This window comes from Somniosus microcephalus, chromosome 32, assembly GCF_052327205.1.
Source record: "Somniosus microcephalus isolate GS21.2 chromosome 32, FLI_Smic_1.0, whole genome shotgun sequence".
Taxonomy (NCBI): Eukaryota; Metazoa; Chordata; class Chondrichthyes; order Squaliformes; family Somniosidae; genus Somniosus; species Somniosus microcephalus.
The window spans coordinates 6888281-6911689 of NC_141018.1; the positions used below are offsets into that span (position 1 = coordinate 6888281).

The 23409-nt window shown below is 45.1% G+C and overlaps 1 protein-coding gene across 1 annotated transcript in view; it reads left to right on the forward strand.

The window, feature by feature from the left end:
* Nucleotides 1–23409, forward strand: part of tbc1d2b (TBC1 domain family, member 2B) — a 106514-nt gene that overhangs the window by 57616 nt on the left and 25489 nt on the right. Inside the window, exons 5-7 of the mRNA XM_085972038.1 lie at nt 2745–3137; nt 9670–9780; nt 19416–19609. Coding sequence (XP_085828164.1) covers nt 2745–3137; nt 9670–9780; nt 19416–19609 — 698 coding nt within the window. The remainder of the gene's footprint in view (nt 1–2744; nt 3138–9669; nt 9781–19415; nt 19610–23409) is intronic.

Here is a 23409-nt window from a genome sequence, read left to right on the forward strand (position 1 = left end):
AACGTTTGTTTAGTACTCCGTGCGCTGGCTCTAACATTTAATGGGGTATTTAACCGATATTACCGCAGAAAAGCCGAAGTTTTCATCGGTTTCCCTGATTACGCCGATTGCCGGCTCTGTCGGAGGAGGAGGAGGAGGAGGAGGAGGAGGGGGAGGGCGGGGGAACACAGTGCAGCCGGTGTTGGAGCAGTGAATGACTGTGATTTTGGGATTTCCACGTTAGGGCGCGCATGCACTAAATCCTGAAGTTGTGGTCAGTTTCAGAGGGTAATGACAGCGAACATTTTTTGTTCACGTTGTTCGTTCCCTGTTATTACTCGCCGCAAATTCCGGGCCATTACATTTTGACAGTTTGTTATATGATACACAATCCTTTTATAGATCACAGGTGCTCTGACTCACGTGTGGTAACTGTTGTAACTGAGCAAGCCAGATGGAAGTAGTGAGACATAATTAATATCATTCCATTACTTCAGTGAAGTCAGCAATTCATGTATTTCTCAAAAATGTCTCTTCAATGTCTTGTTACTTTGATGGTGCAATTTTATCCCAAAAGCTCTTGATCAGAACGGGGGGGGGGGGGGGGGGTGGTGGGTAGACCAGGACTGACTGTTACCCTGGGGGGGGTGGGGGGTAGACCAGGACTGACTGTTACTGTTACCCTGGGGGGGGTGGGGGGTAGACCAGGACTGACTGTTACCCTGGGGGGGTGGGGGTAGACCAGGACTGACTGTTACTGTTACCCTGGGGGGGGTGGGGGGTAGACCAGGACTGACTGTTACCCTGGTGGGGGGGGGTAGACCAGGACTGACTGTTACCCTGGGGGGGGGGGGCTAGACCAGGACTGACTGTTACCCTGGGGGGGGGGGGTAGACCAGGACTGACTGTTACTGTTACCCTGGGGGGGGTGGGGGGTAGACCAGGACTGACTGTTACCCTGGGGGGGTGGGGGTAGACCAGGACTGACTGTTACTGTTACCCTGGGGGGGGTGGGGGGTAGACCAGGACTGACTGTTACCCTGGTGGGGGGGGGTAGACCAGGACTGACTGTTACCCTGGGGGGGGGGGGGCTAGACCAGGACTGACTGTTACCCTGGGGGGGGGGGTAGACCAGGACTGACTGTTACCCTGGGGGGGGGGGTAGACCAGGACTGACTGTTACCCGGGGGGGGGGGGGGTAGACCAGGACTGACTGTTACCCTGGGGGGTGGGGTTAGACCAGGACTGACTGTTACCCTGGCCGGGGGGGGTAGACCAGGACTGACTGTTACCCTGGGGGTTTGGGGGGGGTGGTGGGTAGACCAGGACTGACTGTTACCCTGGGAGAGGTAGACCAGGACTGACTGTTACCCTGGGGGGGGGAGGGTAGACCAGGACTGACTGTTACCCTGGGGGGGGGGGGGGGGGGGAGGAGAGAGGAGAGACCAGGATTGACTGTCAATTTGAAAAGGTGGACAATATTACAGTTCAGCCTCTTTGTACAGGTTAAAACTAATGCTCCCAGATGTGCAAACATTTTTGTCGGTTATTAATCGAGTACTATATTAATTTTAAATATATAGCTTTGTCATAATAGACAATATCAAATATCCCCACTGTGCTTGATTTTAATTTTCAATATTACAGCCAATGAAGTACTTTTGAAGTGTAGTCGCTGTTGTAATGTAGGAAATTCGGCAGCCAATTTGCGCACAGCAAGGTCCCACAAACAGCAATGTGATAATGACGGTTTTTGTGATGTTGATTGCGGGATAAATATTGGCCAGGACACCGGGGAGAACTCCCCTGCTCCTCTTCAAAGTAGTGCCATGGGATTTCTTTTAGGTCCACCCAAGAGAGCAGACGGGGCCTCGGTTTAATGTCTCATCCAAAAGACGGCGATTCTGACAGTGCAGCACTCCCTCAGTACTGGAGTGTCAGCCTAGATTTTATGCTCAAGTCTCTGGAGTGAGACTTGAACCCACAACCTTCTGATTCAAGGCGAGGGTGCTGCCCACTGAGCCACGGCTAACATGGCTGATAAGTCGATAACTAGAGGGCACTGATATATGGTGATTTGCAAAAGAACCAGAGGCGACATAAAGAAAAAGCTTTATTACGCAGCGAGTGGTTAGGATTTTGAATGCACTGCCTGATAGGGCGGTGGACACAGATTCAATAGTAGCTTCAAAAGGGAATTGGATAAATACTCGAAGGAGAACAAATTGCAGGGATATGGGGAAAGAGCGGGAGAGTGGGACTGACTGGATTGCTCTTCGAAAGAGCCGGCGCAGACTCGATGGGCCGAATGGCCTCCTTCTGTGTTGTACTGTTCTGTGATTCTATATTCGAGGGATCCAATTAGCTATGTATATTTGATTTAAATTACAAGCAATTCAAATACCTTGGTGTTTAATGCCTTGAGATTGCATTTCCCAGCAAAATGACGTGGCTTCTGACACTAGTAGGCTCTGATTCAGTTTTAAATGACTGTACATTAAATATTGGCCGCACACAAATTTGAACCTTAATGCTAAGTGCCTCCGATCTTTATCTAAATAGGTGTTTTTTGACTGAAGTTTGTGCTCTTGGAAAAATGGTGGTAGTGGGCACTTCAATATGAATTCAGTATCAGCAGACCTGGTGACGATCCATCAGTATAGAGGCTGGTAGAAATGTCTCTGTTAATTTATCACTATTGCATCAAAATGGAGGAGGGTTTAACACCGGTATTTACTGTCTAACATTTGATTCCTTTTTTAAAGGAGCTGGTGCGACTGTTACAGCAGACGTTGAAGTATTCCCAGCAGGATAAGTGCTCGCTGAACACTGCTTGTGCTTCTATAGATCAAGCAACGGTGCAGCTTTTGTATCAGAAAGACCACCAGATACAGGCCCTGAACAACCAGCTCGATCACATTAACCAGCAGAAAGACCACATGGAGGAGGAAGTGAAAGCATTTCAAGATAAAATCACCGGGCTGAGTGACCAACTTAACATGTTCAGAGAAACCATCCAAGCCAAAGACGAAGTGATTATAAAATTGTCGCGGCAGCTGAATGAATGTGAGAACAATCCCTCGCCTCCAGCTGTGCTATCAGGTGCTATTGTCACACCCTCTGTGTACAAGGAACTGCAGGAGTTGGACACACTAAAGGTATCAAAAACCATTCAGATTTTGTACTTGAGCATTACACAACTGACCGCTACCTCATGACCACAGGCCAAGTGGATCTCTCAAAATCTACTTCCTCTCCGCCCCCATATAAAGTGTCTTGGGGAACTGGAACAGTTTACATAGAATTATAGAATGTGCAGCACAGAAATAGGCCATTCCGCCCAGCTTCATCTCACCCTATCAACATGCCCTCCTATTCCTTTCTCCCTCATGTACTTATCTAGCTTCCCCTTAAATACATCGATTCTAATCCCCCCAACCACTCCATGTGGCTGCCAGCTCCACCTTCTCTCCACTCTGAGTAAAGAAGTTTCTCATGAATATCTTATTGGATTTATTAGTGATTATCTTATATTTATGACCCACAGTTTTGGATTCCCCCACAAGTAGAAACCTCTTCTCTATAAGTCTACCCTATCGATCCCCTTCATAATCTTAACGACGGCTATCACCGCTCAGTTTTCTTTTTTCTAAAGAAAAGAGCCCCAGCCTGTTCAGTCTTTCTTCATAATTGCACCCCCTCAGTTCAGGTATCATCCGTGTAAAAGAAATTTCCACTTCTCCAATGCTTCCATATCCTTGTTGTAATATAGGCAAAACTCTGGCAGATGGATTTCAATGCAGGTAAGTGCGAGGTCATCCAGTTTGGACCAAAAAAGGATAGATCGGAGTATTTTTGGAAATGGTGAAAAGCTAGGAACAGTGGAGGTCCAAAGAGATTTCGGGGTCCACGTACACAGGTCACTAAAATGTTGTCGTCGGGTCCAAAAAAAATCAAAAAGTCTAATGAAATGTTAGCCTTTATAATAAGGCTAGAGTATAAAGGGCAGGACGTTTTGCTACAGCGGTATGTAGTTGTGGGCACCACACCTTAGGAAGGATATATTGCCCTGGGAAGGAGTACAGCACAGATTCACCAGAATGTTACCAGGGCTCCAAGGGTTAAATTAGGAGAGGTTACCTTTACGAGGCTTGTATTCCCTGGAATATAGAAGGCGAAGGGGTGATTTGATTGCTGTTTTTAGGATTTTGAAAGGAATTGATAGAGTAGATAGAGAGAAGCTTTTTCCACTGGTGGTAAGTCTAGGGCAGGGAGACAGAACCTTAAAACCAGAGCCAGGCCATTCAGGAGAGAAGCTCGGAAACACTCCTTCACACCAAGTGTGGAACTCTCTCCCACAAAAAGCAGTAAATGCTAGCTCAATTAAAAAGTTAAAACCGGAGATCGATAGATTTTTGCTAGCTAAGGGCATTAAGCGATATGGAGCCAAGGCAGGTCGATGACGTTAGGATACAGATCAGGCATAATCTCATTGAATGGTGGAACAGGCTCAAGGGGCTGAATGGCCTCCTCCTGTTCCGATGAGACCTGAACTGTGCACAGTACTCTTTAAGTATGGTCTAATCAAGCTTCTATATAAGCTTGAACATAACTTCTCTGCTTGTGAATTCTATTCATCTAGAAATGAACCCCTGTGCTTTATTTGCACTTTTATGGCTTTGTTAACCTGCGTTGCTACTTTTAATAATTTGTGAATCTATACCCTTCAATCCCTTTGCACCTGTACCCCATTTAGACTTCTATTTTCCAAGGCCTGTTTATTCCTCTTACCAAAATGCACCACCTCACACTTACCTATAACGGCGCAGAAATTCGGGTCGGGGGCTTGCACTTGCCCCCGACCTGCACTTACCTTGCGCGCCAGCAGTTGAGCTGTGGGCCCCATGGGATTCCAATCCGGGGCCTGGCCCAGCTGCCGGCGCGCAGTGCTTGCGTGTCCCAGGGGCGCAGTTAGTTCGATACGTCCCCTGGGATCACGTGGGCCATGGGCAGCCAATCGGAGGAGGGAAAAGCCCATTCATAAGTCTTGACAGGAAGACCTGTCAAGACTTATAAATACTACGGCCCCAAAATAGCAGTAAACCTTCAAATAATTTTTTTTAAACATCACACTTTTTAAATAAACTATAAATTACATTAAATAACTATTTTAAACAATAATTTAAATTTTTGAAAAAAATAATTTTATATTCTAACGGGGCTAAAAAATAAACTTACCTTGCTTTAAAGTATTTAAAAATAATAAACCTGTGGAAAAAATGACCACTTACCTTGCTTTACGCCTGCTTTTTACATTTCTAAATTCTAAAGACTTACCCTCCCGGAGAAACCTGTAAAAAAAAAAACGTAAGTTCAAAGCGCACGCGCAGACTCCCCCGCGCACGCGTTCGACCTCTGAACCCCTTCGTTCAGAGGAACGGATGTGCCGGTTTCCCGCGCATGCAGGAAACCGACACTTCCATCAGGCCCACACGTGAGTACCCCGTGCGTACTCGCCCGTGGAGACCCGAATTTCTGGGCCATTAAGATTCATTGGCTATTCACATGCTCATTCTGCAAGTTTGTTAATGTCGTCGTCTTGTTTTTTGTTGCAGTATTCCTCTGTATTAACTTTACCCCCAATTTGGTGCCATCTGCAAATTTTGAAATTGTATTTCTGATTGCAGAGTGCAAATCATTTATGTAAATGGTAAACAACAGTGGTCCCAACACAGGTCCCTGTGGAACACCACTTCCCTCTAGTCTGAGTAACTACCTTTAACTCCTACTCTCTGATTTCTGTTTTGTAGCCAGCTTGCTATCCATTATGCTACTTGTCCCCTGACTCCACTTGCTCTGACATTAGTCACGAGTCTACCAATGGTCCCGTTAAGCTGCGTGGCCATGCAGCAGTCTGGAGGTCCCGCGCAGGCCGTTCACCGGCTTTTCAATGGGAATAACCAAGCATGCGCTAAGATTTGAATGGACAGGGAACATTGGCGTCTACAATGTACTACCTTATCGAAGGCCCTTTGAAAGTCTATGTATATGACATCCACTGCATTACCCTTGTCTACTAGTTTTGATTCCAGTTGGGATAGTGCATGGGGAATTAAAGCTGGTTGTTTGTTTAAACACCTCAAATTTGTTTGTGTGTCAATCTTTTATTAATTTTCCAAAACAAACGAACCCCCCTTCCCTTTGGTTAATCTGATTTGACCTGAGTACATTGAGTAAATGGGAGACAAACTGATGTGTGTATTTCTGTTCATGCTGCTTCAGTTTGCTGCTAAGAATGAGCGACCATTGAGTTTCTTAAACCTCCAGCTCATTAAGAAATCAGTTAAAAGAATTCCATGCATTATTGTGACTGCAGCTTTGAGCTCAGTTACTGGCTCAACAAGTGTTGGTAATTGAGAGAGTTTGTTGACACTGCTGAAGTTTGCCACTTCTCTGCAGTGGTACAGCTGAAATCCGGGGCTTAGTGAGGCATCATGAACACGCGCATTCTTCCCACCTCTCTAGCTTTCAACTTGTGTCACTACGCAAGCCTCTTTCATCACCAAATATTTGAAGTTAACTCCAGAGCAAACTGTACTAGACTAGTTCTTTCCCTCGACTCTAAGCAAGTGTATCCGCTCTCCTCCTGGCTAAGCAAAAACTCCTGAAGGAAGAAGGGTAGCTTGCCGAACTTGGGTGTAGTATTCCAAATTCTTTAAATGAAATTGCCGTCCATGTTACTGAAGATTGGTTTGCCTGGGTCTCACTGGGTTCCTTGGTTTTTGTTTTTGTTTCTGTATATTGTTAAATTGTAATGCACACTTTGTAAGACATTGGCCCAGAACTTGGTGTCGGGGGCTTGCCGCGCGTGCCAGCCCCCGATCTGCACTCACCCTGCGCGCTGACATCTGAAGCCCGGGCCTGCTTGCATTTCCTGTCACAGGCCCGGTTCAGATGTCAGCGCACAGTGCTTACCTGACCCAGTGGTGTAGTTAGTGCGATGTGCTGGCTGGGATCAGGTGAGCACTGTACAACCAATCAGGGGAGGGGAAGGTTCATTCATGAGTTTGAGAGTAAGAACTGTCAAACTCATGAAAACTACGGGGGCCCAAAACACTATTTAAACTTTAAATAAAAATTTAAAAAACATCCCAATCATTAAATTAAGTATAAATAAGTTTAAAAAAATAATTTAAACAATTTTTTTTGAAAAAAATAAATTTTTAATAAAAAGGGTCTAAAACTAAACTTACCTTATTGTAGATTCTTTAAAATAATAAACCTGTGGGGAAAAAAAATTCTAAATTGCACTAAAACACCATTTACCTGTAAAAATAAATACTTACGTGTGCTTTTTACAAGCGTAAAGACCGGAGGCCTTTACACATGCGCAAATCCCCCAAAACAGAGGAAATCCAAGACGCACGTGTTGCCCCCTACAGCGCACGCGCTAGCCTCTTCACCTCTTGGGTTAGAGGAGAGGAAATGCCAGTTTTCAGTGCATGCGCTGTGCATGCTGAAAACCGGCATTTCCTCCGGCCAGACGCGTGAGTACCCCTTCCGTACTCACACGTTTGGGGAGGAATTACTGCCCCATTAATTTTTTTAAAAGAGAATGCTTTAATTTTGCCACAACTAAATTTCTTTAAACTTCAGGTACTGTTGGAATCTTTACACACAGCATTTTACAACTTTATACATTGCTTTATTTTATAAATAACAATACGGGTTACTGTGGAGCTGCAATAAGTACATGGTACGGTATCCCAGCTGTTGGGATACCACAATGGCAGCCCTGACGTGTTGCGGAGTGGGTCAAGTCAAACAGAATCTTTGTTCAGCCTAGTTTAATGTTAATTTTGGCACATGTAGCTTTCAACCTCGCTGTTAATCGGTTGCTCCCAAACTTTGTTGCTTATGTTACATTGCTGCCTGTTGTCGAAAAGGATTGGATCTGGCTGTAATTTTCAAGTTATGGGTATGGAGAGCACAGTTGCTTCTGACTAGAAAAAGCCTTAAAGGGGCTCATGTTGGCCTTACCCATGGCATGTGGACAGTTGCTTAGTTCAACGGATGGCTTTAAAATAAACCTTGTACTTCTGCTTAGAGGTTTATTTTCTCAGTATGCGACTGAAAGCTGTTAATTTAAAACTGGAAGAAACTGAGTAACAGGCAACTTGCAGGTAAACTTTTCTGTATTTTTGGCAATGAGTTCAGGACTCGGCTAATATGCTGGCATTGAGATCTGCTGACCTAATTTTGCACATGTTTAATATTCTATCATTTATAAGTGAATGCATGGTTTGATAAACTCAGTCATGGGTAGGCCTATTAGGCATAACAACAGAAAATGCTGGAAAAACTCAGCAGGCCAGGCAACATCCGTGGAGAGAAAATAGAGACAACGTTTTGGGTGAAAATCCTTTGTCAAGACTGAAAAAGCACAGAAATGAAATAGATTAAGAGGCCAGGCTGGGAGAGAACAAAAGAGAAGTGAAGAGACATTAAGAGGTATTCAAAACGAGAGGAGATGGTGATAGGACTAGTGGAGACAAAAGACGGCTCTAGATTAGGTGTGAAATGCGCTGGCAGAATGGGAGACAGCTGCCATGTGGGAGAGAGAAAAAAAGAAAGGGGGGGGAAAGGGCCAAAACAAAGGTGTGGATAAAAAATATAAGTAAAATGTAATAGGGGCCGAGGTTATGATCTGAAATTGTTGAACTCGATATCGAGTCCGGAAGGCTGTAAAGTGCCTAATCGGAAGATGAGGTGCTGTTCCTCGAGCTTACGTTGAGCTTCCGTGGAACAATGCAAGAGGCCTAGGGCGGTGAGGTCTGAGTGGGAGTGGAGCAGTGAATTAAAATGACAGGCAACCGGAAGCTCGGGGTCATCCTTACGGACTGAACGGAGGTGTTCCGCAAAGCGGTCACCCAATCTGCGTTTGGTCTCCCCAATTCCTATTAGGCAATTCACTTCAGATTACTGTGTGTCTCTCTAACTTTAGAATGACTTGCACTGAGGTGACCTGCGTTAAACAGTGTCTGATTCAACCTGTTGGTCTGGTTGTATTGGTTATTCCTGCTTTCCTTTGAAATTCAGAGCATTAGTGATCGTCGGCAGGCACGTATTCATCGTAACTTCCCTACATGCACAATGTAGGTGCTCTCTCTGGGTTTGGAAAGCTGGAGCCCCAGGAATGTGCAGTCAGTAACCGAGTCCCAGGTGACTGATTCAATTCTACTTGCAGGCATACTGTCTCCAGACACGAGAAGTTAGTCCCTCCAGTCTTTGGTTAGACGGTCAGAATGATGTGACCTGTGAACTCCTCAATGATCACTGTTGATAAGGGCTGTAAATGAGCAAAAGGTGCATTTTTCCATGTTTCTCCAAGCACCGCCCCACCAAAAAAATACACACGTACACAAAATTGTAGACGGCATTCCACCTGCTGGCTTTACTAAGAATGGGCAAAAAGTACTAATGACTGTAGCAGCCAAGTTCAAGTGACAGATTTTGGACTTGAACGTGTGACCCTCGGGTTAGGAGATTCACTCAACCAGGCCAACTCAACCATTTGCCTTTTTGACTGTAGAGTCATTGCAGTTTGCAGTTATTTTCTGCTGTTTCAGTCTGTTTGCAATGGAATTTCGTAATGTTGCAAGTATAAATTATTCTCGTTTTTCTCTCCAGGATAGCCTTCAGGGTTACAAGACACAGAACAAATTCCTTAACAAGGAGATCTTGGAACTATCAGTGCTTAAGCGGAATGCTGAAACGAGAGAGAAAGCTCTGGAAGCAAAGGTATTGTAACTGCACTATATTTGGATTTGAGTTGGTGGAATATGTGGGTTAAGATTCTATTGTCTGAACTGTTAGTATTAAGGGCAGCCATCTATTCCTTAGTGTTTAGTACTAACCCTCACTTTAATTCTGTATGTGTACTATAAATCCCACTGCAAACTTGGTCATTCACTCAATGTACACTACAAAAAATATACAGAATAATATTCACTTGATCAGACTTTAATACAGCTCCAGTACCTGGGGAGACTTTTCGAGCACCTGGTTGGTACAGGAAAAAGAATCTCTCTCATAGGCAACCTCTCCCCTCACTCCGGGCTTCCAACCTCTCCCCTCACTCCAGGCCTCCAACCTCTCCCCTCACTCCGGGCCTCCAACCTCTCCCCTCACTCCAGGCCTCCAACCTCTCCCCTCACTCCAGGTCTCCAACCTCTCCCCTCACTCCAGGCCTCCAACCTCTCCACTCACTCCGGGCCTCCAACCTCTCCCCTCACTCCGGGCCTCCAACCTCTCCCCTCACTCCAGGCCTCCAACCTCTCCCCTCACTCCAGGCCTCCAACCTCTCCCCTCACTCCGGGCCTCCAGCCCCTCCCCTCACTCCAGGCCTCCAACCTCTCCCCTCACTCCAGGCCTCCAACCTCTCCCCTCACTCCAGGCCTCCAGCCCCTCCCCTCACTCCGGGCCTCCAGCCCCTCCCCTCACTCCAGGCCTCCAACCTCTCCCCTCACTCCAGGCCTCCAACCTCTCCCCTCACTCCAGGCCTCCAACCTCTCCTCTCACTCCAGGCCTCCAACCTCTCCCCTGACTCCAGGCCTCCAACCTCTCCCCTGACTCCAGGCCTCCAACCTCTCCCCTGACTCCAGGCCTCCAACCTCTCCCCTCACTCCGGGCCTCCAACCTCTCCCCTCACTCCAGGCCTCCAACCTCTCCCCTCACTCCAAGCCTCCAACCTCTCCCCTCAGTCCAGGCCTCCAACCTCTCCCCTCACTCCAGGCCTCCAACCTCTCCCCATCACAACCTTTTGTATTCTCTGAATTGTTACACTGAAGCTCAGCGTAAGCTCGAGGAACAGCACCTCATCCTTCGATTAGGCACTTTACAGCCTTCTGGACTCAACATAGAGTTCAACAATTTCAGATCATAACCTCTGCCCCTATCACACATTTTTTATCCACGCACTTTCTTTGTGTCTTTTCTTCTCCCCCACATGGCAGCTGTCTTCCATTCTGCCAGCACAATTCACACCTCATCTAGAGCCATCCTTTGTTCCTTAACCTGTCCTATTACCATCACGTCTCGCCTTGAATATCTCTGTGTCTCTTAACCTCTCCTGCCTTCTATCCTATCACAGGCCTTCCCTTTTGTTCTTTCATCCCCCTCCCCCCTTTCCCAGCCCCTACACTTGCTTAAAAATCTGTTCCATTTCCTGCCTTTTTCCAGCTCTGACGAAAGTTCATCGACCTGAAACGTTAACTCTGTTTCTCTCTTCACAGAGGCTGCCTGACCCGCTGAGTTTCTCCAGCATTTTCTGTTTTCACTTTTGTTTTCTCTCACTGATATTCCAAATATGCTGTCCTACTTGCTCTTCCTCCTCCCCATGACGCTAATATGTTGAAATCAAGACACGAGCGAATGTATTCTTTTCCTGCACCTCAGTACTGGAGCTGCTGACCTCCCTCAGTTTATCCTTGCCCCTCGAATCTTCCGGCATTTTAAGATGCAACCTTGGCATCTCTAATCATTACTTTCCTGATTTACCACCTTTTTTTAATGCTTTTCAGCCTTGGTGATGTCCTGGCACAAGGCCCTTCACCCAGGTTGCTCAGTTTTTTTTAAACGTAAAACACACACACATGTTTGAAGACCACAAGGGAAAACCCGGCACCACCTTAAATAATTAGTGTTTTGCTTTATATAAAATATACGTTTCCTCTTGGAAAATACCGGGTGACAGATGGTGATTTGCAGATACATGTGGCTCTCACCTGGGTCAGAGCCAGCTAATGCTGCCACGCAGTACAAAGACTGGCTGCCGATCAACTGAAGCCCACATACATGTCCGAGTCGCATTTCTCTGGCCTTCTGTTATTTCTGTACAGTATGTATGTACCTTATTCTGCATTTGTGACAGTTGCACCTATGGATTGCGCCCAGGTGAGAGTCGAGTTAGAAGTCAGTGCTGTATAACTTTACAGTAAGAATGTTTAGGGATATCTTTGAGAATTGCAAAAGAATGGCATGTCAAATGACCGATATATTTCTCAATCTTTTGAATGCTGAGCAATTTTGCAGCCTTCGAAATACATGGGATTACTAACCATCCTAGGTTTGGTGAAATAATTTCTTTATTTGGTCAGTAAAATTTTCTAAAGTAGATTTAAGATTCAGGATTCATGGTATTTTCAATAATGAAATGACTATTCCTTGAGAGGTTGGACGTGTTTAACCTCATTTTTTGTAATACAGGAAACTTTCGATTAACCGGCCCCTAAATAACCGGAAATGTCGGTTAACCGGCAAAATTTAGGAGTAGGTTCAGGTAACTTTTATTACTTGCCTTTCTCCATGTGTTGCTGTGCAAGGGTGTGGCTGCAGCTGTTGCTAAGCTACAGAGACGCTTGCAACTTGTGGCCATTGTTTTGAACCTGTTGCTAAGCAACAGGGTTTGTTGCTTTATACGGAGCTCTCGGCTCTCCATATCTTTTACTATAGCTTTCGGTTATCCGGAATTTTTGATGAACCGGCACCACGTCGGTCCCGTCCGTGCCGGATAAAAGAAAGTTTCCTGTACTTGGTGTAATTGGGAATTTACATTTAGTGACTCCACTACAGGAGTCAGTTGTGTGCCCCTGTTACTGCCCAAGCATAGATTGGCAAACTTAGCTCATCAGAAGAAATTGGGACCTTCCATATCCATATGGGTTAGTCGCACATCGCATGGTGCCATTACCCAGTCAGCTATTGAGGATGGGGAGAGACCGGGAGCAGAATCATTTACGCAAAGATCAACAACAGGCTGGAGTGTTTGAATTCCCAATGTTCACCATCAACATCCTTGATCACCAACAGCAACTTGTATTTATATAGTGCCTTTAATGTAATAAAACATCCCAAGGCGCTTCACAGGAGCGTGATCAGACAAAAATTGACACCGAGCCACAGAAGTAGATACAGGAAACTTTTTTTTATCCGGCACCGACGGGACCGACGTGGTGCTGGTTCATCAAAAATTCCGGATAACCGAAAGCTATAGTAAAAGATACGGAGAGCTGAGAGCTCCGTATAAAGCAACAAACCCTGTTGCTTAGCAACAGGTTCAAAACAATGGCCACAAGTTGCAAGCGTCTCTGTAGCTTAGCAACAGCTGCAGCCACACCCGTGCACAGCAACAGATAGAGCAAGGCAAGTAATAAAAGTTACCTGAACCTACTCCTGAATTTTGCCGGTTAACCGACATTTCCGGTTATTTAGGGGCCGGTTAATCGAAAGTTTCCTGTAGTAGTACATGTGACCAAACGCTTGGTCAAGAAGGTAAGTTTTAAGCAGCATCTTGAAGGGGGAAGAGGTAGAAAGACAAAGGGGTTTGGGGAGGGAATTCCAGAGATTAGGGCCTAGACAGTACCATTTAGACCACAGTGAGAGTTGCTGGTTAAGTTTCACCATAGAAGTGAGTTTCGCAGCTACCAAACTGTGACGTATACATTTCTCTTTTTTAATCTTGAGAAAGTTCTGGTGCATTTTTACATGGATAGTTTGTGGTTTTGTGCAATGTTTGGTGTTTCTGTCGTCCGTTTTGTTTGAGGAATTGGCTAACCCACTATGGTTTTCTGCAAGGAATGGTTTAGAGATAGGAAGCTTTTTATTTATGAATTGAGTGTAGATTCTTAGCTGCTGTTAACTGCAGGCACAGCACTATTGTGGAGACAGTGTTGCATAGAACCTTACAGCCATTCGGCCCAACTGGCCCGTGCCGGTATTTATGCTCCACACGAGCCTCCTCCCACCTCTCTTCATCTCACCCTATCAACATATCCTTCTATTCCTTTCCCCCTCATGTATTTATCTAGCTTCTCCTTCAATGCATATGCTATTCAACTCCACCACTCCGTGTGGTAGCAAGCTGTTCGCTAAAATGAAAGCTCATGGAATTGAAGGCAAATTATTGACCTGGTTAGGAGATTGGTTAGGCGGTAGAAGACCGAGAGTAGGGATAATGGTGTTGATTAAAACGCTTTTAGCTTTCATTATTGTAGAACAGTGTTTATACCACACTATAAACCGAGCGCAGTGCTATTTTGGAGACCATTACCTTAGAATGTGATAAATTCAGTGCACAGTTGATGCTTTTTTAAAATAATCTTTAGTGTTCCCTCAATAATCTGATAAGTTTCTGATTTTTCACCGCATCCAATATGTAGCCCAAACTGCTTGTGTGATTCATTTTAATTAACTGATCTTTGCCATACTTCCCTTTGCCCCGAAAATGTCTTAATTTGATGGAAACCCATTAAGTAGCCAGGTGTTGATGTCATCTATATAATTTGCGTGCAATGTGCATGCAGATTGAGAGAAATTGACATCGCACAACACTCTTGAAATGTTGCACTTGGACCTGATCAGCTCAAGTGTCATATTTGCAAAAAAGGAAGCAAATTGCTGTTAGACTGCCTGAAATATTAGACAGAAAACCTGTAAGTAAGCAGGCGGCTTTCAGATAGGAAGAAGAAACAGGAAATGGGTATCGATGCACATCTGGCAAGTAAGAGAACAAACTAATGCAATTGCTCAAATTAGTTTTTGAAAATGTTTTCAGCTGCCATTTTGTTTTATCAGTCAGTTAAATAATTCACAAAAGAAGCCATTGAACATAACTGTCCATGTCCTTTTGGAAATTGAGGCTTAGGTATTGCACCTTTCCTGGACTTGCTTTGCTCTGCATGGCCTCACTTCCGAATGGGTTTTGAGCCTCCATGCCTGTGTATATGAAATACTGCCATTTGTATAGGATGGCATTGTTTAACCTTTGTAATATAGTCTAAATGGCTAGCGAAAATTCCCTCTTGTGTCTCTGAAGGAGAATACAAAAACATTCAGAAGAGATAAGGGTCTAAGAGCAGGAAAGTCTGGATGGACTGTATCATTCCAGTTTGAAGGAAGATTCTGAATTAAAAATCAGAAAACATTTTTATTTGAGTGGCACTTTCTGGTTAAGCTAAGTACTGATAGAGATATTCAGAAAAGAAGGAAAAATGCTAATTGGTTTTAGAAGTTTTTATATTTCTTGGTTTTCAGCTTTCTTGGTGTCAGCTGTGGCTCAGTGGACAGCACACTCGCCTCTGAGGTTGTGGATTCAAGTCCCACTCCAGAGACTTGAGCACAAAAATCTAGGTTGATATTCCCAGTGCAGTACTGAGGGAGTGCTGCACGTCGGAGGTGCCATCTTTCAGATGAGACGTTAAACTGCTCTCTCGGGTAGATGTAAAAGATCCCATGGCACTGTTTGAAGTAGAGTAGGGGAGTTCTCCCCGGTGTCCTGGCCAATATTTATCCCTCAACCAACCTCAATAAAACAGATGATCTGGTCATTATCACATTGCTGTTTGTGGGAGCTTGCTGTGCACAAATTGGCTGCTGCGTTTCCCACATTACAACAGTGACCACACTTCAAAAAGTACTTCATTGGCTGTGAAGCGCTTTGGGACGTCCGGTGGACGTGAAAGTTGCTATAGAAATGCAAGTCTTTCTTTATACAACCCCAGGATGTAAACAATGGAAACGTTTGCCCACCTGAGATTCTAGGAAACCGCTGCTGTGAAATTAGGTTTCCTTTTATTATATTTCTGCTACTTTTTTTATTCAAAACAATATTTTATAACTATAGCCATAAGGAAACCTAGAAGAACTTCAAGGGCAATATATTATTATTTAAATCTGTGTTTGAAATTGAAGGAAAGAATAGCAATGAATCTAAGAAGCTGCAATATGGTCTGTAATAGTCACAGGAATCTAGATTATTGCATTGTATTTAATTTCCTGGTGAGATGGTTATTTTGAGTATGACTGTCTTCAGACTGGTAGTGTTGGCCTGACCTTGATGAAACCATCTGTGTAGTTGAATAAAATAATTGTTTTAGCCTTCCCCTGGGCCTGTTCAGAGAATCCTGTTTTGTATATATAATCCTGAGGTGTATAAAATTATGAGGGGCCTAGATAGAGTGGATAGGAAGGACCTGTTTCCCTTAGCAGAGGGTTCGATGACCAGGGGGCATAGATTTAAAGTACAGGAAACTTTCGATTTACCGGCAACTAAATAACCGGAAATGTCGGTTAACCGGCAAAATTCAGGAGTAGGTTCATACTTCATATTTTTTTGCCTTTCCCCATCTGTGCTGTGCAAGGGTGTGGCTGCAGCTGTTGCTAAGCTACAGAGACGCTTGCAACTTGTGGCCATTGTTTTGAACCTGTTGCTAAGCAACAGGGTTTGTTGCTTTATACGGAGCTCTCAGCTCTCCGTATCTTTTACTATAGCGTTCGGTTATCCGGAATTTTTGATGAACCGGCATCACGTCGGTCCCGTCCGTGCCGGATAAAAGAAAGTTTCCTGTAATTGGTAGGTTTAGAGGAGATTTGAGGAGAAATTTCTTCACCCAGAAGGTGGTGGGGGTCTGGAACTCACTGCCTGAAAGGGTGGTAGAGGCAGAAACCCTCATCACATTTAAAAAGTACTTGGATATGCACTTGAAGTGCCGTAACCTACAGAGCTACGGACCAAGAGCTGGAAAGTGGGATTAGGCTGGATCGCTCTTTTTCAGCCGGCTCAGACACGATGGGCCGAATGGCCTCCTTCTGTGCTGTAAATTTCTATGATTCTATAATCCTGCTTCTACTGTTGAGCACAATATAACTCTTGGTTTTTCAGGCTAACTGCCTGGTTTTGCAGTAGTGAAGCTGAGATTCCTACTTCCCCCTTTGTGCCTGCATAGCCTCTGTATCCAGTACAGTGCTGTTCCTGCCACGGGCCGTTCAGGGCATTAATAAAAATGTGTTTGCAGAGCTTCAGTCTTCATTTAATGGCTGCTGCCTGTGAGCATCTCCAGGAAATCCCCGAGGAAAATCTGAAGTCATAACCCAATCTGAAACAGTAATACATTTCCTAACATGGTTCAACGTACCTGAAATAAAAACACAAAATGCTGGAAATACTCCGCAGGTCAGGCAGCATCTGTGGAGAGAGAAACAGAGTCAACGCTTCAGGTCGATGACCTTTCGTCAGAACTGGAAAAAGTTGGCGATGGAACAGGTTTTTAAGCAAGTGCAGGGGCTGGGAAAGGGGGGAGGGGAGGAAAGAACAAAAGGGAAGGTCTGTGATAGGCTGGAAGGCAGGAGAGATTAAATGACAAAAGGGATGATGGTGCGAGGCAAAAGGAGATGGTAATGGGACAAGTTAAGAAACAAAAGATGTCTCTAGATGAAGTGTAAATGACGATGGCAGAATGAAAGACAGCTGCCATGTGGGAGAGAGAAAAAAAATGGGAAAAAAAGATAGGGGCCGAGGTTATGGTCTGAAATTGTTGAACTCGATGTTGAGTCCAGAAGGCAGTAAAGTGCCTAATCAAAAGATGAGGTGCTGTTCCTCGAGCTTACGCTGAGCTTCCATGGAACAATGCAAGAGGCCAAGGACGGTGAGGTCCGAGTGGGAATGGGGCGGTGAATTAAAGTGACAGGCGGCCGGGAGCTCGGGGTCACTCTTACGGACTGAACGGAGGTGTTCCGCAAAGCGGTCACCCAATCTGCGTTTGGTCTCCCCAACGTAGAGACCGCATCGTGAGCAGCGAATACAGTATATTAAACTGAATGTAGTACAAGTAAATCGCTGTTTCACCTGGAAGGTGTGTTTGGGGCCCTGGACAGTGGGAAGGGAGGAGGTATAAGAGCATGTGTTGCATCTCCTGCTTGCACGGGAAGGTGCCGGGCGAAGGGGAAGGGGTGTTTGGAGTGATAGAGGAGTGGACCAGGGTGTCGTGAAGGGAGCGGTCCCTTCGGCATGCTGAAAGGGGAGGTGAGGGGAGGATGTGTTTGGTGGTGGGATCACGTTGGAGGTGGCGGAAATGGCAGAGGATGATCCGTTGAATGTGGAGGCTGGTGGGGTGAAAGGTGAGGACAAGGGGAACCCTATCGTGGTTCTGGGAGGGAGGGGCAGGGGTGAGAGCAGAAGTACCTAATGCTATTTGTGTAATTTATGCTTCAAATGCACAATTATCTTTTACATAAAGCACTATCAGTATTTGAAGTGAATGTGGAAGTACAACCTTAAGTGTGGCTGATATTTTTTTTGTGGAAATACGGGACTGATCTTTCGCTAAAATACCCTGATTTTGAAGCACTTGGGGACTTTCCTAATGAATTCTGTTGGTCAGGGTGCCAGTAACTGCAGGTAACTCCTACTACTACATCGCCCAGCATGCTTCCCTATCCCATCACTGAGCACGAGAAGATTGTTGTGGTCGCAAGCAGATTCCTCATGATCTTGTAGAGTTTGAAAATGCTAAAGTGAGGGTTAATTTCATTTGGAAAAAGTCCCCAGAATTTTTTTTTTAACCCTGAGACTCGTTTCAAACGAAAACCCTATGAATTGTCACTGAAATGGGTGAAAAGTTTTGTCTGTCACTCTACCAGTTTCAGTGAATGTTCTCATTACTTTTGTAGAAATAAAACCTTATAAATACTGTAGTGAGATGCCCATTCCCCAGTTCAGAGCAAACCCAGGGATGGAGCAGTATTGGGCACTCTCCAATCTTGGTGTGTCACTGACCTACCATCATTGAGAATGTTGGCAGTAACATTTCTAATTGTCAAGAGAGGCCCAGATTGCGAACCCACTTACACATGCATATCTCGATTTATTTTTAACCATGGCCATCATCAAAATAGGTGACATTTTTAAACCGGAATGGTTGTTTGTCACGTCTTGTGACTGACACTTAGAAGATTTGGTTCCACTCCTTGATCAGCTGATGAGTGCTGTTCTCTGGTTGGTCCTCCTTTAGATTTGTGCATTTCCCCCCCTCAAATGAAGCATTCAGCTTCAGCCAAGTGCAGCCAGCTCGAAGCCTGGCTGGGAATTGACATACCTGACCTAGTAGTGTGTCAGTTTGAATGTTGATTTGAGGTAGGGAATCGTACTTGGTCTTTCTACTTGGGAGTTCCTGGTTCTGTCCACAGACATTTTAGTAGATGTTTGAGGCGACGCAAGATGGAGAAACTTGAACACCTGTAACTAGACTAATACCGTGGTTGTGCTATGTTTCAGAAGTCCGATTTGAGCGTGAAATTGGGTCCATCCGATTTCTGACACAGATTTTCCGGCTAACTTTTGATTTAGGGCAGGGGTTGCTCTTGAGCCTGTGTTGGTTCAGACTCAAAGTATTATTTGTGGTTCCTTCAACGAGAGAGAAATTCTCCAACTCTTGCGGATAGTGAGCCTGCGATGATTGACCCTCCCTCCCATGGTATACTGAGTATAACTATAGTTACTCATCTTTGCAAAATGAAAAATGCCTTTAAAGGTTCTGCTGTTAATAAGCAGGAATGTTCATCTTCTGACAATGGCTATGCTCTTTCTCCTATCTCGAAAGTACTCCAGCCTGGAAGCTAGACTGTGCCAGGTCGAGAGCAAGCACCTTGTTCTCCTGCAGGAGGTTAAGAATCCCATTTGTTCTGGAGAAGAGGGCCCGACGCATGAAGTAATTTCCAGACTGCTGGAAGATGCCCTGAAGGTGGACACCCCCGAGCATCCCGAGCAAACCATTCTCAAGCCGCACCCTGTCAGGTAATGCCATGGTCACAATTCTCAGAATTGGGACTCTTTATAAAAAAAAAAAAAAAAAAATACATTTTACATAGAAACATAGAAGATAGGAGCAGGAGTAGGCCATTCAGCCCCTCGAGCCTGCTCTGCCATTCAGTGCGATCATGGCTAATCATCCAAATTCAGTACCCTGTCCCTGCCTTCTCCCTGTATCCCTTGATCCCTTTAGCCTCAAGAAATATATCTAACTCCTTCTTGAATATATTTAATGAATTGTCCTCAACTGTCTTCTGTGGTGGAGAATTCCACAGGTTCACCACTCTCTGGGTGAAGAAATTCCTCCTCATCTCTGTCCTAAATGGCTTACCCCTTATCCTTAGACTGTGACTCCTGGTTCTGGATTCCCCCGCCATCAGGAAAATCCTTCCTGCATCTAGTCTGTCTAGTCCTGTTAGAATTTTATAAGTTTCAATGAGATCCCCTCTCATTCTTCTAAACTCCAGCGAGTATAAGCCCAATCGACCCAATCTCTCCTCATACATCATTCCTGCCATCCCAGGTATCAGTCTGGTGAATCTTCGCTGCACCCCCTCCATGGCAAGAACATCCTTCCTCAGATAAGGCAACCAAAACTGCACACAATACTCAAGGTGTGGTCTCACCAAGGCCCTGTACAACTGCAGCAAGACATCCTTGCTCCTGTACTCTAATCCATTTGCCTCCTTAACTGCCTGCTGCACCTGCATGCTTACCTTCAGCGACTGGTGCACAAGGACACCCAGGTCTCGTTGCACTTCCCCTTTTCCCAATCTATTGCTGTTCAGATAATCTGCCTTCCTGTTTTTGCCACCAAAGTGGATAACCTCACATTTATCCACATTATCACAATCCCCACAGTGCAGATAGAGGCCATTTCGGCCCATCGAGCCTGCACCGACACATATCTCACCCTATCCCCGTAACCCCACGTATTTAATCCCCTAACACTAAGGGTCAATTTTATCATAGCCAAATCAACCTAACCCGCACATCTTTGGACTGTGGGAGGAAACAGGAGCACCCGGAGAAAACCCACGCAGACACGGGGAGAATGTGCAAACTCCACACACAGTCGCCCGAGGCCGGATTTGAACCCGGGTCCCTGGCGCTGTGAGGCAACAGTGCTAACCACTATGCCACCGTGCCTGCATCTGCCATGCTTCTGCCCAATCACCCAACCTGTCCAAATCGTACTGGAGTTTCTCTGCATCCTCCTCACAGCACACACGCCCGCCCAGCTTTGTGTCAACTGCAAACTTGGAGATATTACATCTAGTTCCCTCATCTAGATCATTAATATATGTTGCGAATAGCTGGGGTCCAAGGACCGATCCCTGCGGTACCCCACTAGTCACTGCCTGCCACTCGGAAAAAGACCCGTTTATTTGTTGAAGCTGTGCTGAGTGGAGGATTAAAGGCTTCCCTGAAGAAAAGGGGAAAGGAATCTGGAGGAAGCCTCATGGCCATTCTATTAGCCCTCCAATAATAGCATGCTCCAGAGCAGCAGAGGCCTGGAGGCAGGTTACCTTCTTGTCACCATCTCTTGTATGTGGCACCGGGTGACTCAAACATTGGAAGGAAATCGAGGGGGGAAAAAACCTTAACTGTGTCTGCATTTTTTTTTAACACTTATTACATTGAACTGCATAGAAAACACAACACAGAAACAAGCTATTTGGCCCAACCAGCCTGTGTTGGTGTTTATCGTCCATGCGAGCAGTGGAGTAGTTCGAATCCCATGTGCACGCTCTGCTCCAATATACCCTGATTCCCCTTTCCTTCAGCCACCTATCTAACCGGTTCTTAAATGTTGACCTGGTCTCTGCTTCAATCACTAACTGTGGTGGTGTATTCACAACTCTGTTTGAAATAAATTCTCCTCTCTGATCTAAATCTCTTTCTTTTAATCTTGTATCTATGCCGTCTTGTTCTAGACCCCCTCAATCGTTGGAAAGTCTGTTTCTCTCGAACCTGTCTCATCCCTTCATAATTTTAGCTACCTTTATCAAATCACTCCTTAATGTCTCTTCTAGTGAAAACAGCCCCAGTCTTTCTTTGTATTTGTATTCCCACATACCAGGCAGCCTCCTGGTGTATCTGGGTTCTACCCTCTCTATTACCCCAACATCCTAATATCGTGCCCAAAATGGCACATAGTACTCCAACTGTGGCCATACCACGGTCTTGTATAGATTCACCATTACACCTCGACTCTTATATTCTGTGCCTCTCCCCATGAAAACTAATGTTCCATTAGCTTTCTTTATGGCCCTTTCCACTTGAGATGCTGCTTTTAATGTCTTGTGAACCTTAACCCCCACATCACCCAACTTTCCCCCCATTCAAGGTATAATTAGTACTTATTCTGAACCAAAATGTACCACTTCACATTAACTGCATTTTTTCTGCCACTTTTTCCTCATTCCATCATCTTATAATACTTTGATCCTCATAATTATTTACTATGCCTCCTATTTTAGTATTGTCTGCAAACTTGGACACCTCTCCCTCTAGCCCTCCATCTAAATCAATGATGTACAGAGTGAACAGAAGTGGTACCGGAACAGAGCCCTGAGGGACACCACTACCCACTTCCAACCACTCTGAGAAACTACCCTTAACTCCTACTGTTTCCTCCCTTCTAACATGTTTTAATCCAATTTTCTACACCATTCTAATTCCAATAGTCTCCTTTGTGATACCTTGTCAAAGGCTTTCTAAAAGTCCATGCACACCACATCCACTGCATTTCCCCCAGCACCACATCCACTGAATTTTACCCATCCACCGTATCTCTAACCTCCTCAGAGAACTGTATCAGGTTTGTCAAGCACGATCTTCCTTACTGAAACCTATGTTGGCTGCTTCTAAGTAGATTTTTTTCATCTAGATATTTAGTAATTTCACCTTTAACGAAAGATTACAAATGTTTCCCTACCATTGATAAACCAACTGGCCTGTATTTACCTGCCTTAGCTCTGTACGTGTTTGAAAATGAGCACTACATTGACCACGCTCCAATCTTCTTGAGCACATCCACACTCGATAGAACCCTGAAATATAATTTCTCAGACCTCCGTTATTTCCTCCACCATTTCCCTTGGATGTATCCCACCAGGTCCCGGCATTTTGTTGTCCTCTAGTTTAGCCAACTTCTAACTTTTTATTTATTATATCTCTCCTCTTTTAACCAATTCAGGATTAAACTCCTGCCAAATATCCTCTTTGGTAAACACTGAAGCAAAATACTTGTTAAGTATCCCCATCAATTTATGCTTCTCCTCGCCTCACTGGAGGGCCCACCTCATGGTTAACAATTCTCTTTTCACTGCTATATTTGTAGAATATTTCTCTTTAATTTTTTTAGATACTCTTCTCATACTCCCTCCTTGCTTTCCTTCTCCCTTTCTTAACATCTTTCCATCTACAAGATGCACTGCAGCAACTCGCCAAGACTTCTTCGACAGCACCTCCCAAACCCAAGACCTCTACCATCTAGAAGGACAAAGGCAGCAGGCGCATGGGAACGGGAACACCACCATCTCCAAGTTCCCCTCCAAGTCACACACCATCCTGATATGGAAATATATCGCCATTCTGTCATCGTCGGTGGGTCAAAATCCTGGCACTCCCTCTCTAACAGCACTGTGGGAGTTCCTTCACCACACGGACTGCAGCGGTTCAAGGCGGCGGCTCACCACCACCTTCTCAAGGGCAATTAGGGATGGGCAATAAATGCTGGCCTTGCCAGCGACGCCCACGTCCCAGGAACAAATTTTTTA